Source organism: Muscardinus avellanarius, assembly GCF_963383645.1.
Source record: "Muscardinus avellanarius genome assembly, chromosome: 18".
NCBI lineage: Eukaryota > Metazoa > Chordata > Mammalia > Rodentia > Gliridae > Muscardinus > Muscardinus avellanarius.
The window spans coordinates 9,116,245-9,133,426 of NC_137804.1; the positions used below are offsets into that span (position 1 = coordinate 9,116,245).

General features: G+C 49.5%; 1 protein-coding gene across 2 annotated transcripts in view; it reads right to left on the reverse strand.

Annotated features, from left to right (window-relative positions):
- Positions 1 to 4,915: 4,915 nt before the first annotated feature.
- CMTM8 (CKLF like MARVEL transmembrane domain containing 8) overlaps positions 4,916 to 17,182 on the reverse strand; it is a gene marked incomplete at both ends in the record, with an annotated part of 58,811 nt that continues 46,544 nt past the window's right edge. Inside the window, 3 exons of one of the 2 annotated variants that reach the window (XM_080715891.1) lie at positions 4,916 to 4,999; positions 6,318 to 6,434; positions 8,455 to 8,628. In XM_080715891.1, coding sequence (XP_080572017.1) covers positions 4,916 to 4,999; positions 6,318 to 6,434; positions 8,455 to 8,628 — 375 coding nt within the window. The remainder of the gene's footprint in view (positions 5,000 to 6,317; positions 6,435 to 8,454; positions 8,629 to 17,182) is intronic. The other variant, XM_080715892.1, reaches the window with a different exon arrangement.

Here is a 17,182-nt window from a genome sequence, read left to right on the forward strand (position 1 = left end):
ATCAGGCTGGGGATTTAGTTTAGTTTAGAGGTAGAATGCCTCTGGGTTCAGTCCCCAGTCTCACACACACACACACACACACACACACACACACACACACACACGAAGAAGAAGAAGAAGAAGAAGAAGAAGAAGAAGAAGAAGAAGAAGAAGAGGAGGAGGAGGAGGAGGAGGAGGAGGAGGAGGAGGAGGAGGAGGAGGAGGAGGAGGAGGAGGAGGAGAAGGAAGAAGAGGAGGAGGAGGAGGAGGAGAAAAAGGAAGAAAGAAAGAAAGAAAAAAAGAAAGAAAGAAAACAGGACTGGGTTGTAGTTCAGAGGTAGAATGCCCCTGGGTTTGATCCTCAATACCTCAAAACAGAAAAAAAAAATTATTTTTTAAAAAGAAAGAAAGAATAAAAAACAGGGCTGGGGTTGTAGCTTGGAGGTAGAATGTTCCTGGGTTCAATCCCAAGTTCCAAAGAAAATAAAATATAAAAATAAAATAAAAATTAAAAATAGGGTTTCACTAAGTTGCTGAGGCTGGCTTCAAAACTACAACCCTCCTGTCTCAGCCTCCCAAGTACTGGGACTACAGGTGAGTGCCCGGCTTGTCAGGTATTTAAATACAGAATTTAATATAATTCTCACATTAACTCCTACAATTGGTATGCTCACGCGTCACATTTGGTAGCTGGATGTCATTTATACAATTGCTTAATTAACCTCATTGGTGTCTCAGTTTCCTCGTCTGTAAAATGAGAATCATCTAGTATCTAGTCCATAGGCTTGTTCAGAGGAGTAAACGGGATAAAAGGTGCAGCCCCTTAACACGGTGCCTTACATCACTACAGGTGTCTCACACACAGTAAGCTTGTTTCTTTCCCAGAATCCCTTAGCAAGCCCCTATCACATGACCATCCCTGAACCAATCACTGTGGCCAGGGGGCGGTACTATGCTGATTAGGCCAGGCCAGTCCTGGTGGCGGGTCCCTTCCCAGGTTCCCCGGATGTAGGTGGGTGGCTGGACACTGAATCATAACTAGAAGACAACATGGTGGAGCACACCTGGAATCTCAGTACTTGGGAGGCTGAGGCAGGAGGATCACAGGTTCAAGGCCAACCTCAGCAACTTAGAGAGCCCTTGTTTCCAGATAAAAATTAAAATGAGTTGGGGGTATAGCACTGAGGTAGAATGCCCCTGGGTTCAATCCCCAGTAACACACACACACACACACACACACACACACACACACACACCATCTTTTTAACTCATTTTCAACAAAATCCACTTTTTTTCTCTGAAAACTCATCTTTTCAATTAAAACAATAATTATCTCGAGGCAGAAATATGGACTTTAAATTGACTTTCTATCCCGAGCTGCATCTTCCATTAGCATTTTAAAATGTCGGTGTGCCACAGGGATATTTTATGTTTTTCAGATCTTGTGTGTGCTAACACCCTGAAGGGATTTGGCTAGGAAGGGAGCATTTTAAAAATCTGAAAATAAATTATCAGCATTGGACATCCTCCTCTCTTGATTTTCTTTGTCATTTTCAAATATTGGCTAAATATTTATCTTTTGGGGGTATGAGTTGGAAAAAAGAAAGAGAGAGAGAGAGAGAGAGAAGAGAGACAGAGAGAGGGAGAGAGACAGAAAGGAGAGAGAGGGAGAGACAGAGAGACAGAGAGAAAGGAGAGAGAGACAGAGAGAGAGAGTTAGAGAGAGAAAGGAGAGAGATAGAGACAGAGAGAGAAAAAGGAGAGATAGAGAGAGAGATAGAGAGACAGAGAGAGAAAGGAGAGAGAGAGACAGAGAGAGAGAAAGGAGAGAGAGACAGAGAGAAAGGAGAGAGAGAGTGTGTGAGTGTGAGTGTGTGTGTGTGTGTGTGTGTGTGTGTGTGTGTGTTATGGAGCAATTGCCTAAAGCATTTTATTGATTGGCTGTGAGTGGGTGAATACATCAAATTAAAAACCCACCCAGCTCCATCAAGAGGCCACGAAAGGCTGAGAGACAAACAAGGGTGTGGAACACAGATAAAGGTAGAAATGAGTTTAAGCGTATGATCCATGTAATGCTATTTCTCAGACCCCAGAAACCTATTCTTGTAAGCCATATGGTGCGAGGCCTTTTTAAATTTTTATTTATTTATTTATTTTGCCTGTTATTATTTGTTTTCCTCCCTCCTTTCCTCTTTCTCTCTTTTTCTCTGTAACTGGGATTGAACCCAGGGCCATTCCACCTCTGAACTGTAACTCCCAGCCCCTTTTTAGTTTTTTCTTTTGAGGCTGGCCTCAAACCTGAGATTCTCCGAGCCCAGCTTCCCAAGTACTGGGATTACAGGCCTGCACCACCAAGCCCGGCTCAGCTGTCTTGTATGGGGTGAAACAGAGCTTGGAGAAGGAATCAGAGGTGGAGAAAGAGGAGAATCAACACGAATCGCAAGCAACAGAAGCAACCGCACCAAAAGGAGGCCAAGAGACGGAGGTCACCGGAAGCCGCCTGACTGCGCCCACGGCTTCGCCCGTGTTGTCAGCGCTACTCACATTTCTGTGGGGTTTTTTTTTTTTTGCTTTGTTTTGATTTTCAAAAGCTCACATCAGAAAACCACCCAACATAACCGCTGAACCAGCAGGAACCAGTTTGTGCCTGAAAACATTTCCTCTACTTGCAACTGTGACCTGTGTGTGTGGTTCTGGGGATGGAACCCAGAGGCTTCTGCCTCGGAGCTACAGCCCAGTCCTGTTTTATTCTTTTGTTTTTGAAACAGGGTCTCACTAAGTTGCAGAGAGCCTCACTGTGGCTGGCCGAGAAACTGGGATCCTCCTGTCTTAGCCTCCCAAATACTAGGATTAGAAGTGTGTGCCACATGCCCAGCTTGATTTGAGTTCTTTCTACCACCTGATAACATCTACTAATATAGATGGTGTTAATGATTTGAGATATTGAGACTTTTCGGACTGGAAATTTCTGGGTTTTTTTTGTTTTATTGTTTTTGGTGGTGGTACTTTGGGTGGAACCCAGGGGCTTTTCTACCTCCGGGCTATACTCCCAGACCTATTTTATATTTTATTTGGAAACAGGGTCTCACTAAGCTGCTGGAGCCTCACTAAGTAGCTGAGGCTGGTTTCGAACCTGCGTGATCCTCCTGTCTCAGCCTCCCAAATGTGGGGATTGCAAGTGTGTGCCACCACGCCTGGCATTGGAAATTTCAATATAATATGGTACATATCATTGTGGTCAGCAAGATGATTTTAAAGTATATGCAAATATTAATCTTTTTCATAGTTACAAACTTCTTTTAACATGTATTAGATTTTGTTTGTTTGCTACTGGGGATTGAATTCAGGGGACTTTCTTCTCCAAGCACACCCCCAGCCCTATTTTTTATTCTTTAATTCGAAACATAGTCTCACTGAGTTGCAAAGGGCCTCACTAAGTAGCTGAGGCTGTCTGCAAACAGTGATCCTCCGGTCTCAGCCTCTCAAATGCTGGGATTACAAGTGTGCGCCACCACGCCCAGCTTTTAGTTTTATTTTGAAACAGGGTCTCAGTAGGTTAATGAGAATTTCACTACTTGCTGAACCTGTCCTCAAACTTGTGGTCCTCCTGTCTCAGCCTCCCAAGTTCTAGGAGTATAGGTGTATGCGACCATGCTCGGCTTGTTTATTTTATTTTTTTTAATTTGAGATAGGGTCTAAGTTGCTAATAATCTCACTGAATTGTTGAGACTGGCCTCAAACCTGTGATCCTCCTGTCTCAGCCTCCCAAGTACTAAGATTACAAGCATGTGCCACCACGGCTGGCTTCATCTATATTAGAAAAAGCACCAGTTCCCAGCTAGGCGTGGTGGCGCACGCTTGTAGTCCCAGTATTCGGGAGGCTGAGACAGGAGACTCATGGTTTATGAACAGCCTCAGCTGCTTTATGAGACTTTGCAACTCAGTGAGGCCCTGTTTCAAAATAAAGAATAGAGCCGGGCATGGTGGCGCATGCTTGTAATCCCAGCACTTGAGAGACTGAGACAGGAGTATTGGGCAGGTTCGAAGCCAGCCTCAGCTACTTAGTGAGGCTCTCAGCAACTTAGTGAGACCCTGTTTCCAAATAAAGTATAAAATAGGTCTGGGAATAGCCCGGAGGTAGAAAGCCCCTGGGTTCCACCCCCAGTACCACAAAATAATAATAATAATAATAATAATAATAATAATAATAATAATAAGGCTGGAGGTATAGCTCAGAGGTAGAATGCCTATGGGTTCTATTAAAAAAAAAAAAAAAAAGCACCAGTCCCATAATTCCCTGCACATCCCTTAATAAAAGCTCATTGCCAAATTCTAAAGCCAGGTCTCAATAGGTGCTTCCTGGATCAGCTTGTTGAAAACCGAGAATTGTGAATGAGAATGAGAATTGTGGAGCTGAGTCTCTCCTGCCGCCGCGCCCTGGTGTCTGTGTCCAAATGTCCCCCGACAATCACACCCGGGCACCCCCTTGAGTAGAAACACCTCCCACAGCGTCTATACTGCCCACAGCGTCCGGCCCCTGCCTCCCACCGATGCAGGCCACTTTTCTTGAATCAGACACACTAGCTGGGGTTTTACAACATTTAATCACAAAAGAATCTGCCATCTTAAAAGTGAGGTTTACAAACTGGACATGGTCTTCAGAGTGGCAACCAGGTCTATTTATACATTGTCTAAGAAAATAAGATCTAGGAAGAAGCAAGGAGGTGCGGGTTCCTTACAAGCAGCAGCATTTGAAACTGGAGGATCCGGTTTAATTGTAACACGACACTGAGAGCAAATTTAACTAAGTATATAAAAACATTAGTTAAATACAATTCTCTGAAAATATACATTATACCTACAGTTGTTTTTACAGCAAGATTCTTCCTGGGTATGTTTTTTCCCCTCCCTTCCTCTTAATTATCAAAGTGGTAAATCACTGTACGGTCCTGGATTTCCATGCTATAAAACTGAAATATGTGTTTCCAGCGTAGCAGATGGTGACCAGGAAGGCAAAAAACTGGAAAAATAAAGCAAAATACAGAAGGGGTTGAGGGCACATTCTAATTAGCCAGAGTCATTTCACCTCCGCTGAATCGTGCGCTCACGATATCCCCCGACCGCTGGCAGGCTTCCTCCTCTAAAATTACTTTATTGGTCCAATGACCTTTCTTCTCAAGCAATTTCTGGCCATGCTGTTTTTATTTTCTGCAACATATCTGGAAAGCCTGTGGTCCTGCTCACATCACCTCAGGGTTCACTGAGGAGGAGATGGTGGCGGGGCATCCGCCAAAGCCCCTCCGTTCTCCTGGAGCCGGGCCATTTCCCACCCGGCTCAACAGGGACTGCTGGGGTCAGGGCAGGGAATGAGCTGGGCGGGGCCATGATGGGGGACACGAGATGATGCATGCAGTGTGTGTGTGTGTGTGTGTGTGTGTGTGTGTGTGTGTGTATGTGTGTGTGTGTGAAGGCCCTCTTAAAGGGGCAGCTCATGCAGGTCCACACATTCCTGCTGCTGTATTAACCAGGGCCCAGTCTTATCAAAGCCTGAAATGTTTCTTTTTCTTTCTTTTTTTTGCAATAGTAGGAGCAGAACCCAGGCACATTGTAAGCTACACCCCCAGCCCAGCCCAATTTATTATTGTTGCCGTTATTATTATTATTATTATTATTATTATTATTATTATTTGCAGTACTGGGGATGGAACCCAGGGGCATTCGACCTCCGAGCTACACCCCAGCCCTATTTTTTATTCTTTATTTTGGAACAGGGTCTCACTGAGTTGCAGAGGGCCTCACTAAGTAGCTGAGGCTGCCCACGAACCCGGATCCTCCTGTCTCAGCCTCCCAAATGCTGGGATTACAAGCGTGTGCCACCACGCCCGGCTTTGCTTTTCCTTTCTAAGGGATTTCTTTTTGTTTTTTCTTTCCTTTTGTACTGGGGACATTCTTTCTTTCTGTACTAGGAATCTGTACCTCTGAGCCACTTAGTATTTCATTGTTTTGTGGTACTGGGGATGGAATCCAGGGGCATTCCACCTCTGAGCTACACCTCCAGCCCTATTTTATTGTATGTTTTTATTTGGAAAGAGGGTCTCGCTAAGTTGCTGAGGCTGGCCACGAACCTGCGACCCTCCTGTCTGAGCCTCCCAGGTACCAGGATCACAGGTGTGCACCACCATGCCTGGCTCCCACCAATTTTTGATGTTTCCAATTCATGAAGCCCATTGCCCGTTTGTCAAGACTGCAAGGGGCCCTCTTTCCCGGGTGACTTTGCTCTCCTCTCTGCTCCCTGGGCAGCGGGGAAGGGAGGGAGGATGGCGAGGGTGCTCACTCACCGACGAGGCTGCCCAGCTGTTGAAGTTGTGACTGTCCCTCTCCGGGGACACAGACGTCGCGTCTACGACAGCGGCCGAGAGGTACAAGACGAAGGCGCTGCCGTTGAAGCACAGGCCCTGGGAGGGCGGGGGCAGGTTAGCGAGGGGGGCCTCAGAGGTGGAGCGAAGGGGCCACCTGGGCAGCGGGGGCTCGGGGACCAGTCTGTGAAGCCCCTGCTGGAGGCCACGGCCCACAAGGTGCCCCCATGCCCCCCCCTTCCTGTGCTCCCTGTTGGTTCTTCTCTCATGTAGGCTTGGTGCGGGTGAGTCCTGTCCCCCCCTGCGGCCCCTGAGCGTGTGTCCTGCCAGAGCTGGGGGGACCTTCCTCCAAGCCCCGGCTCTCAGCAGGGAGGGTATCTAAGTGAGCCCCTGGGCCAGGCGACCAGTTTTATTTATTTATTTATTTATTTATTTATTTATTTATTTATTTATTTTAGGCACCAGAGTTGGAACCCAGGGGCATTCTATCTCCGAGCTCCACCCCCAGCCTATTTTTTTATTCCTTATTTTGAAATAGGGTCTCAGCCGGGCATGGTGGCACATACTTGTAATCCCAGCATTTGGGAAGCTGAGATAGGAGGATCGCGATTCGCGGACAGCCTCAGCTACTTAGTGAGGCCCTCTGCAACTCAGTGAGACCCTGTTTCAAAATAAAGAATCAAAAATAGGGCAGGGGGTGTAGCTCTGAGGTCGAATACCCCTGGGTTCCATCCCCAGATCTGCCAAAAAAAAAAAGAAAAAAAAAGAAATAGGGTCTCACTAAGTCGCAGAGGCCTTATTAAGTAGCTGAGGCTGGATGCAAACCTGTGGTCCTCCGCCTCAGCCTCCTGAGTACTGGGATTACAAGTGTGCACTAGCCACCACGCCCAGCTCAGGCAACCAGTTCTTAAAAATAAAAAGGAGATGAGAGCTGCGGTGGTTCCCGCCCGCTGGGAACTAATCTTGGCCTTGGCTTCACCTTCCTTTTTCCTACACTTAGAGAAAAGAGATATGCAAATGCACATAGGTAATTGGTTTTGGGTTATATTTAAACTCTAAGAAACCAAGCTCTGAACTCTGCAAAGTGTGGTCCTCCTGTCTGAAGACGGGGGTGGAGAGGGACCGATGAAACCCACGGCCACGCGGTAGGACGAGGATGAAACCGAGAAGCAGCTCCCGCTCTGTGCCAGCACCTTCCTCTAAGAAGCTCAGAGACGCAGAGCAGAGGGGAAGGGGAATGGGAGGAGCAATCTTTTTCTTTTCAGAGAAGAAAAGGTGCAGACTTGTCCAGGCGCGGGCCCCAGCGCTCTGGCATGAGCTGGGCATCCTGGTTACTGCCTCTGCCCTCGTCAGGCGGTCCCCAGGTCAGGGGCCCCAGGAGGAGGGCTTTGTTAGGGTCAGAGCCGGTGTTCAGGCTGCACTGATGCTCACGGGCCATGGAGCTCTGTCCCCAAGAAGCCCTGCTGTCTCTGGGTGACGCCTTATGATGGGTGGCTGTCTGCGCATTTTTTGGAACTAGGAACACATCTGCACGTTAAAAAATAATAATAATTTTTTAAAAAGCTAGGCATTGTGGTGCATGCCTGTAATTCCAGCACTTGGGAGGCTAAGATAGGAAGATTGCAGGTTCAAGGCCTCTGGGTTCAATCCCCAGAACCACACACACACACACACACACAAATTAAATACTTAAAAAAGAAAACTCTGTCTTTTTCCAATCACCTTAGAATATAGAGTATAAAGGACTCCCACCTATTTATTTATTTATTTAGTGGGTCTGGAGATGGAACCCAGAGGCATTTGATCTCTGAGCTATGCCCCCTGCCTTATTTTTTAATTCTTTATTTTGAAACAAGGTCTCACTAAGTAGCTGAGGCTGTCCACAAATTGTGAACCTCCCGTCTCAGCCTCCCAAGTACTGGGATTACAAGCATGCGCCACCACACCTGGCTGATCCAGTCTCCGAAGGTCTGGGTTTTGCTATTGGCCTGAAATGAAATCCTGGACCTTTCCACGTGTCTGGTTCTAGCTCAAGTCTAAAATGCTTGAGAAGCGAGAGGATGTTGATAACTATCCGCTGGTGGGCCCACCCTGAGCAGTGGGCACGACCCCTGCTTACCACAGTCGTCCAGGGCACCTGGGGAATCCTGGTGTAGGTCATAGTTATGTAGATGATGAGGAAGAAGACGGTGAGGACCCAGTAAAACACAGCTACGAACATGACCCAGCCGAAGGCGGGGACCCGGAAGTACTCGGTGCCAGCAATCAGCGTCCAGACAAGCAGACCCAGGATCTGTTTAGGAGTGGGAGTGGTGGAAAAGCAAGAAAAAGGAAAAAGAGAGGAAAGATCATTATAAAGAGCGCCAGTGACAACCAGGTTGGATAGTCACACATAAAACTTAAAAGCAGGGCTTGCAAACTCACGTGCAAAGCCAGGAGGGGCAGGGCAGGGCCAGGGCACGTGATACAATCCATGCTTAGTCAGGTGTGCTGGCCGCATGCAACCCTGCCCAGCTCCCCCCAGGAGCAGTCATTCCTTCCTTCCTTCATTCCTCCATTGAGTGGTACTGGGGATTGGACCCGGGGCATTCTACCTCCCCAACCCAATTTTAGTTTTTAATTAATTAATTAATTAATTACGGGTCTGGGGATGGAACCCAGGGGCATTCGACCTCCAAGCTACACCCCCTGCCCTATTTTTTATCCTTTATTTTGAAACCAGGTCTCACTGAGTTGCAGAGGGCCTCACTAAGTAGCCGAGGCTGTCCGCAAACCCCGATCTTCCAGTCTCAGCCTCCTGAATGCTGGGATTCCAAGCGTGCGCCATCACGCCCGGCTTAGTTTTAATTTTGAAACAGAACATTGCTAGGCTGATGAGAGTCAACACCCCACAACCCGATTTTATTTTTAGTTTTGAAATAAATTATTTCTAGGTTGATGAGAGTCTTTTTTTTTTTGTTGGTAGTACTGGGGATGGAACCCAGGGGCATTCAACCTTTGAGCTACACCCCCTGCCCTGTTTTTATTCTTGCTTTCTTGCTTTCTTGCTTTTGTGGTACTGGGGGTGGAACCTAGGGGCTTTCTGTGGCTGGGCTATACTCCCAGACCTATTTTACATTTTATTTGGAAACAGGGTCTCACTAAGTTGCTGAGAGCCTCACTAAGTGCTGGCTTCGAACCTGTGCGATCCTCCTATCTCAGACTCCCAAGCACTGGGATTACAAGCGTGCGCCACCACGCCCGGCTATTCTTTATTTTGAAACAGATCTCACTAAGTTGCAGAGGGCCTCACTAAGTAGCTGAGGCTGTCTGCAAACTGCGATCTTCCAGTCTCAGCCTCCAAATGCTGGGATTCCAAGCATGCGCCACCAAGCCCGGTTCTAGTCTTCATTTTGTAACAGGGTTTCACTAAGTTGCAGAGGCCTCACCAAGTAGCTGAGGCTGACCATGAACCACAATCCTTCTGTCTCAACCTCCCATAGGCTGGGAATACAAGCCTGCACCACCACGCCCGGCTTTGATGAGAGTCTTCCTACATTGCTGGGGCTGTCCTTGAACCTATGATCCTTCTGTCTCAGTCTCCCCAAGTTCCAGAATTTCAGGTGTGTGCCACATACCCAGATCCCAGGAACCGTTTAAATTGTTTCCTGGGAGATGCACCCCTTTCTTCTCCAGGAGAGCTTGGCTGCCTCTGCGGGGGAGCAGGGAACAGACTCCATAAGCTTGTGGCTTCTCCTTTAGAGTTGAACACTGACTCTCTTTTATATGCTTGATACTGTATATAAATTCCCAAGAAAAGGCAGTTCATGGAGATGTGTTTTTGTGCTTACATCTGCGGCCACGAAAATTTATCGAGAGGGAAGATGAAGGAGGACATAATTCCAGGAAGCAGTAAGCCTCACAATAATGGGGTTTTTGAGCCCAAATTCCTCCCGACTGACAGATAATCTATACACCTGTACTTGACATTCTGGGGAACCAGTGAGCAGGTAATGGCCGTCATCAGGCACAGCCGTGTCGACAGCAGTGCCGGGGCCTCTGGATTCACAGCAAAAGGGTCAGCTGGGTGCTCAGTGGACGACTCGCGCAGAGACCTAAGAGAGGGTCAAGTCTTGCAAATGTGTCTATGGCGCTTCTCGATCGCAAGGGTTTAAGGTTAACCCACAGCTCTGGGCTCAGAGTGCAAAGATGTTTTTCATCAGGAAGCAAGATGAGCTGCGGTCAGAGTTGCTGGCCAGGGCCCCTCACAGGCAAGGACGGTATTGTTAACGGAGGAATATGGGCAGCGAGCAGGAATACTTGGCCCCCGACCTCCACAGCAAACACAAAGGATGTCCCTGTCGGGGAGGAAATTGGTCTGGTCAGGTAGATTTCCCGGGTAACTGAAATCTATCCAGAGGCGAACTTTTGATCTCCGGCTGCGGCCAATACTGATGAACATTACTCTACAGAAGCCGGTCTCATCCTTTACGTGCCTGGTGCATGTGTGCGCTTAGGAAAAATCTTACATTTTATTTTCTTCGACTATACAAATGCTATCCTATCTTTCCGTCTCTGTAATAATAAAAATTGCTTAAGCTCACAGAGATCAGGCGAGTATTTTCTACACCTAGCTTAGAACAAGAACCCGCGGCTACATTTCTCAGCGAAACAGCTTCGGGAGCAGCGTTGGGGGCCCAGCGGGGCCCCCAGAGCAGTTTCCCCACCGCTACACAGACTGCTGTTTGCCGGAAGCCTTTCAGTTCTACCGGTATTTCATTACCTGACTGACATCAGTCGCCAATCAGTTCCCTGGAATTTTCTGGCTAAGACATCAACAGCGAGAACCATGAAAATAAACCGGGCTGCTAGGTGAACACAGGTACAAAGATCCAGCTAAGCCTGCAGGGCTGGAGGGGGCTGAGATTGAAACAGGTGAAAAGGAGTCAGCCGGGCAAAGTCTGCGGGGTGGAAGGAACCAGACTTTTTTTTTTTTTGATGGTACTGGGGGTGGAACCCAGGGGCTTTCTACCTCCGGGCTATACTCCCAGACCTTTTTTATATTTTATTTGGAAACAGGGTCTCACTAAGTTGCTGAGAGCCTCACTCAGTAGCTGAGGCTGGCTTCGAACCTGCGCGATCCTCCTGTCTCAGCCTCCTCCCAAGCGCGGGGATTACAAGCGTGCGCCATCACACCCGGCTGGAACCAGACTCTTGAGACAGACACTCCGACAGGTAACATGGGTCGCATCTAAGTCCTGACCTGATCCGGGAGGGCCAGCTTGGGAAGAGGTGGGCCAGTCTCCGAGAATGGCATCTTTTCCTGAAGTCAAGACTTATTCCCTAACATTGCTTCAGGACCAAAACGGTGCTTGTACCTGAAATGACTAATTCCTCATTTTATAGATGCTAAATTCTGGAGATGCTGAGGGGTAGCCAGCCTAGAGTTAGTAGTTAGATTACTAAACTCTTCCTCAGATGCACCATTTATTTATTTATTTTTGTGGTACTGGGGGTGGAGCCCAGAGGCTTTCTACCTATTTTATATTTTATTTGGAAACAGGGTCTCACTAAGTTGCAGAGAGCCTAAGTAGCTGGGGCTGGCTTCGAACCTGTGTGATCCTCCTGTCTCAGCCGCCCAAGCGCAGGGATTACAAGCGTGCAGCACCACACCCGGCTCAGATGCATCTTTTAGACTGCTGATTATTTTTTTTTCTGGGGGGGGGGGTAGGGAAACAGGGTCTCACTACATTGCTGAGGGTGCCCTCAAACCTGCTATCCTCCTGTCTCAGCCTCTCAAGTACTGAGATTATAGGTGTGTGCCACCAAACCCAGTTTAGCTTGCTGCTAGCTTAATTTACACTGGAAGTCTCAAGTTCTCTTTCCTCCTTCTTTTCTTCTCCTTCCTCTCCAGCTGGTAGATGATGCTGGCACTGGTCCAGGTACCTATTTCTGAGTCCCTGCGTATACAGACTGAGTTCGAGGGCCGGCTGTCCACTGAGCAACAAAACCAACAAGAAAGAGGCCAACGAGCCCCTCCCCACGTCCACACCCGAAAGCCATAACGTCCGCCAAACAGAAAGGTACCCCCCAAAAAGTCAGCCAACCTACCTGCCATCACACAGTCTCCGTATCAGGACATGGTTACAGATCTACACACAAACGTACACGTGCATTTGTGGCTTTTTCTTGGATACTTTCAAATAAACCACGTTTGAATACATCCAGCTAGAGAAAGAGGTCAGGACAAAAGTCAGGCGTAGGGCTGCACACCTGTAACCTTAGTGCTTGGGAGGCTGAGACAGGAGGATCGTAGGTTCATGGCCAGCCTCGGCAATTTACTGGGGCCCTGTTCCAAAGTAAAAAAATAAATAAAAGAGGGCTGGGGGTGTAGCTCAGAGGCCGAATAATGACCCTGGGTTCAATCCTCAGTACCACAATAACAAAATAAAACCAGAGTTGTCTCCCTTTCTCCTGTACCTCAGAGAGCCACGCTACCCACAAGCTGTCCTCTCGCCCTGCCTCGGGAGACTTTCTCTTTCTCCAGGGGCATTCTACCTCTGAGTTACGCGTGGAGGGCCTCACTAAGTAGCTGAGGCTGTCCGCAAACCGCGATCCTCCTGTCTCACTAAGTTGCAAAGGACCTAAGTAGCTGAGGCTGGCTGCGAACTTGCGATCCTCCCATCTCAGCTTCCCAAGTACAGGGATGACAAGCGTGTGCCACCAAGCAGGCTCGGATTTTCTTTCTGGAGTCCCAGTGCTCTTTCATCCATGCGCGTTCACGGCCAAGCTCAGCAAGGGGGGCGGCCACTTCCACGTGTCCACTAGGGGACGCCCCAACACCGCTCATGAAGGCGCAGGCCAGCCCTGCTCAGCGAGCAGAGAACGGGAGTTGGTCTGTGTAGACCGGTTCCTGCACCGGGGATGTCAGGGCACGGAGGAATAAACTTGTCCTTCCCCATCAGCACCAGACGTTGCCTGGAAACACACATCTAACGCAAAACGCATCCAGCTGGCTGAGATCAGGGTGAGTTAGTCCGAAGGAAGTCAGTACAAAGGCAAATGGAATCCCCGCGTTCCTCCGCTGCGGCCTCCTGGAGCCCCCCAGGCGTGGCTGAAGCCACTGAATGCCCTATGGGGGCCGTGAGCAGGGCAGCCCAGGGGCCCAGCCTTGGCGCTGTCTCTAACCAGGCGCCTGGCCCCTTTGGGCCTCTGCTTTCTCAATCTGGGAAAAAGTGGGGAGGGCGTCCAGCACCCAGGAGGAGCGTATCCAGAGCCCCGGGGGAATTCAAAATACACAGAGCCCTGCGTGGTGGCGCACGATTGTAATCTCAGCTTTTGGGAGGCTGAGACAGGAGGATCACGGGCAGCCGCAGCTACTTAGTGAGGTCCTCCGCAACTCAGTGAGACCCTGTTTCAAAATAAAGAATAAAAAATTGGACTGGGGGTGTATATATATACACATATATGTGTGTGTATAATTATGCAACATATATAAGCTATATAAATATATAAAATTTTCAGTGTTCCTCTTGACTGCAGGCTTGACTAAAATGACTTGCCTCTGTACAGAATGTGATGTAAATGGCTAGGAGTTGGACGTGAGGTTGGGTTGGGGAGAGGACACAGCGTCCCCTGGCGTCTGGCGCCTGCATGGCTCGCTCCGGGGTAGGTGCCCTGTGCTGAGGAGCCTCCGCCACCAGTGCCCAGCGCCGTGGGGAAGGAGCCCAGGCCACCGTCCACCGCCAGCATCAACCTGCCGGCCACCAGCGTAGCACTTTGGAAGCAGATACCCCAGCCCTTCCTCACACCTTAAGTGACTCCAGCCCTGGCCGCCATCTTCCTGAGTCTCAGGAAGAAGACACCCGGGCCAGAAGTTCCCAGCCAACTCGATCCTGAATCCCTCACCCGAAGAGAGCAGGCGTGACAACGAATGTCCACTGTTGTTTTACGCCATTCATTTTGGGGTCACGTGCAACGGGCAACTAATATATCAAATACTGTCCAATTCTGACGTGTATACAAGATCCAGCGTGGCAGGTGGGAGGGACAGGTGGGAGGGACAGGAACCCTGGGCTTGCCACTAGTAATTCGTGTGGCCGCAGGCGCCTGAGCCTCAGTTGCACCTCCGTAAGATGGTACCGCACCGTCCAGGCTGCTGCGGGCCTGGCGGTGTTTCGTGGTGCCCTAAGATATAGGGTACCAGCTGTGGTGACTAACCTCATGCCTATTTCTTCCAGGAAATGGGCTTAATGCTTACCAGGGCTGGCCTCTTAGTAGTTAGAGCGCTGAACCAGGCCCAGGAAGTGGGGTGGCAGGCGCTCCATGCCCCCAGTTAGAGCCACGGGGCTCAGGGGGCTGCGGCTCCGCTACAGCAGAGCTTTGCACACTTTCCTGGAAAAGCACCCAAGAGTAAATACCTTCGGCTTTGGGGGCCATATGGTCTGGAAGGTCACTGCTCCTCACTTCGCTATTGACGTAAGGACGCGGCCACAGACGTCGTGTCAATACCTGGGACTGGCTGTGCGCCACTAACACTTTATTTACTAACAGGAGCCAGGCTGGATCCGGCTGCCAGGCCACAGTGAGCTTGGCTTCTCCAAGTGTGTGGTCCAGACCGGCAGGACCAGCACCGGCCGGTCAGAAGCTGTCGCAAGGGCTCCTCCCGGAGCTGCGCCTTATGCAAAGAGGCTCAGCAAGGTTTTCATGGGTGCCCAGGTGGCTCCAGTTAGACCAGTCCTACCTCCCTTCCCTCCCTTCCATGGGGTGCCCCAGATACTCCTGGACTCCTAGGAATCCTGGAAGCCGGAGCAAAATGATTCCCGGTCTTCACAAAGCGCACACATCATCATCTCAATATTCCTGTGAATCAAAGAAAACACCAGGTTCCCAGTCCTGGCTGCCCATGCAAAGAAGCAGGACGTCCAACGAAACAGTCTGCAGAAACGCTTGTGATCCTAGTGCTTGGGAGGCTGAGACCGGAGGATCATGGTTTGAGGACAGCTTCAGCTACTTAGTGAGGCCCTCTGCAACTCAGTGAGACCCTGTTTCAAAATAATAATAAAAAATAGGGCAGGGGGTGTAGCTCGGAGGTCGAATGCCCCTGGGTTCCATCCCGCACTAAACTGGAACTCAAGGCGCAGCGAGAGACACTCCCTCCTTCAAAGCTGCAGGGGTGCCCAGCCGCCCTCTGGCGCCCCCTGGCGGGGAGGAGGCTCTTCCTCCAGCCGTCTGGGCGGCTGATTTCTGGAGTCTGCCCTTCCCCTCGATCGACTTCTCCTGGAAATTCACCTGCCTGTGTGGGAAGCAAGATCGCCATATCGCATCTTTGATGGAGTGTTGACCTCCCCGCTGCAGGCCGCCCTGCTCCCGTGGAGCTGAAAGGGCCCTGGCAGCCATCTGCCTCTTAGGATTCCCACACCTTGTTCGTCATGATGGGCGTTCCCAGGAAACGCCCGGGCACAGGTGTGGTAGGCACAGCCTGGCACCAAGTGGGGCCCAAGAGTGTCCTGGAGAGCACGCCGGGCCCTGTGCTTCCCTAGCTCAGACACAAAGCCCTGGGAGGACGGAGTCCTAGCCTGTGGCTGGGGTTTCGTTCTCCTCCCTGAGCAGAGCTGAGCTCTGGTCCAGGAGCCAGAGACACAGCTTCCAAGGGCCAAGGGATCTTCCTCCTCCCTCCCTCCCTAAGATGTCCCAGGGGCTGGGACAGCAAAAGCCCGGGAGACCCTTAAACCTGTGGCACCCGCTGCTCTTTTAATGTCTCCAAAGTTTTTGCTTTTTCCTTATAGGGTTTTTGGTGGAAGAGTGAAGAAGAAATACTGTGCTTCAGTGAGAAGCAATGCATGAGTTGTACGGCCCAAACCACAAATCTATAGATCAGAGAACATGATTATTTCTTTTTTGGAGCAGAAATTTTAAGTTGGACATAGTCCTACTTGTCTTTTTTTTTTTTTCCCCCCTTCGTACTGGGGATGGAACCCAGGGGCATCTACTTCTGAGCTACACCCCCAGCCCTATTTTTTATTCTTTATTTTGAAACAGGGTCTCACTGAGTTGCAAAGGGCCTCACTAAGTAGCTGAGGCTGTCCACGAGCCATGATCCTCCTGTCTCAGCCTCCCAAATGCTGGGATTACAGCCGTGCACCACCACGCCCAGCTCTCTAACTACTTCTACTTTTTTTTTTTTTTTTGGTGGTACTGGGGTTCCTGGAAACCCTTCTACCTCCGGGCTACACTCCCAGACCTATTTTTTTTTATACTTTTTTATTTTGGAAACAGGGTCTCTTAAACCAGCGCGGCTGGCTTCGAACCTGCGCGATCCTCCTATCTCCGCCTCCCAAGCGCAGGGATTACAAGCGTGCGCCACCACGCCCGGCTGTCTAACTACCTTTTAAAAATGCATTTACAACTATGTTTTCAAATCTGGCTGATCCCTGACATTTTACAAACACTTTTTCTAAAAGACTTCATTAAGTTGCTGTAAATCAAAAATTTGTTTTACAAGCTGTAGGGAAGAGAGGTTCACAAGGGGCTGCCAGTGCACCATCCTTTGGGGGGGTGTAACGCTTTCTAACTTAGTTCTCATGTAAACTTTAGTTTTCCTGGGTTGCGTCTCGATGTAGCGCATCTGTGTAAACCCCTGTTTGCTCATCCTCGGCAGAACGAGGGTCACCAGGGTTGCGGGATACCAGGACAACCAAAGGCTCTGCCCGAGCCAGCGCACACAGAAGGGACAACAGAACCCCTTCCCGAGAAAAATGCTCGGCGTAGCCAAGGGGATAAAGCACACAGCTCCGCAGAACAGCCAAACAAGGTTGAGGAAGTGGAATGGCGTGGAGACACGCCGAGAGTCATTCAGGTGGGCCAGA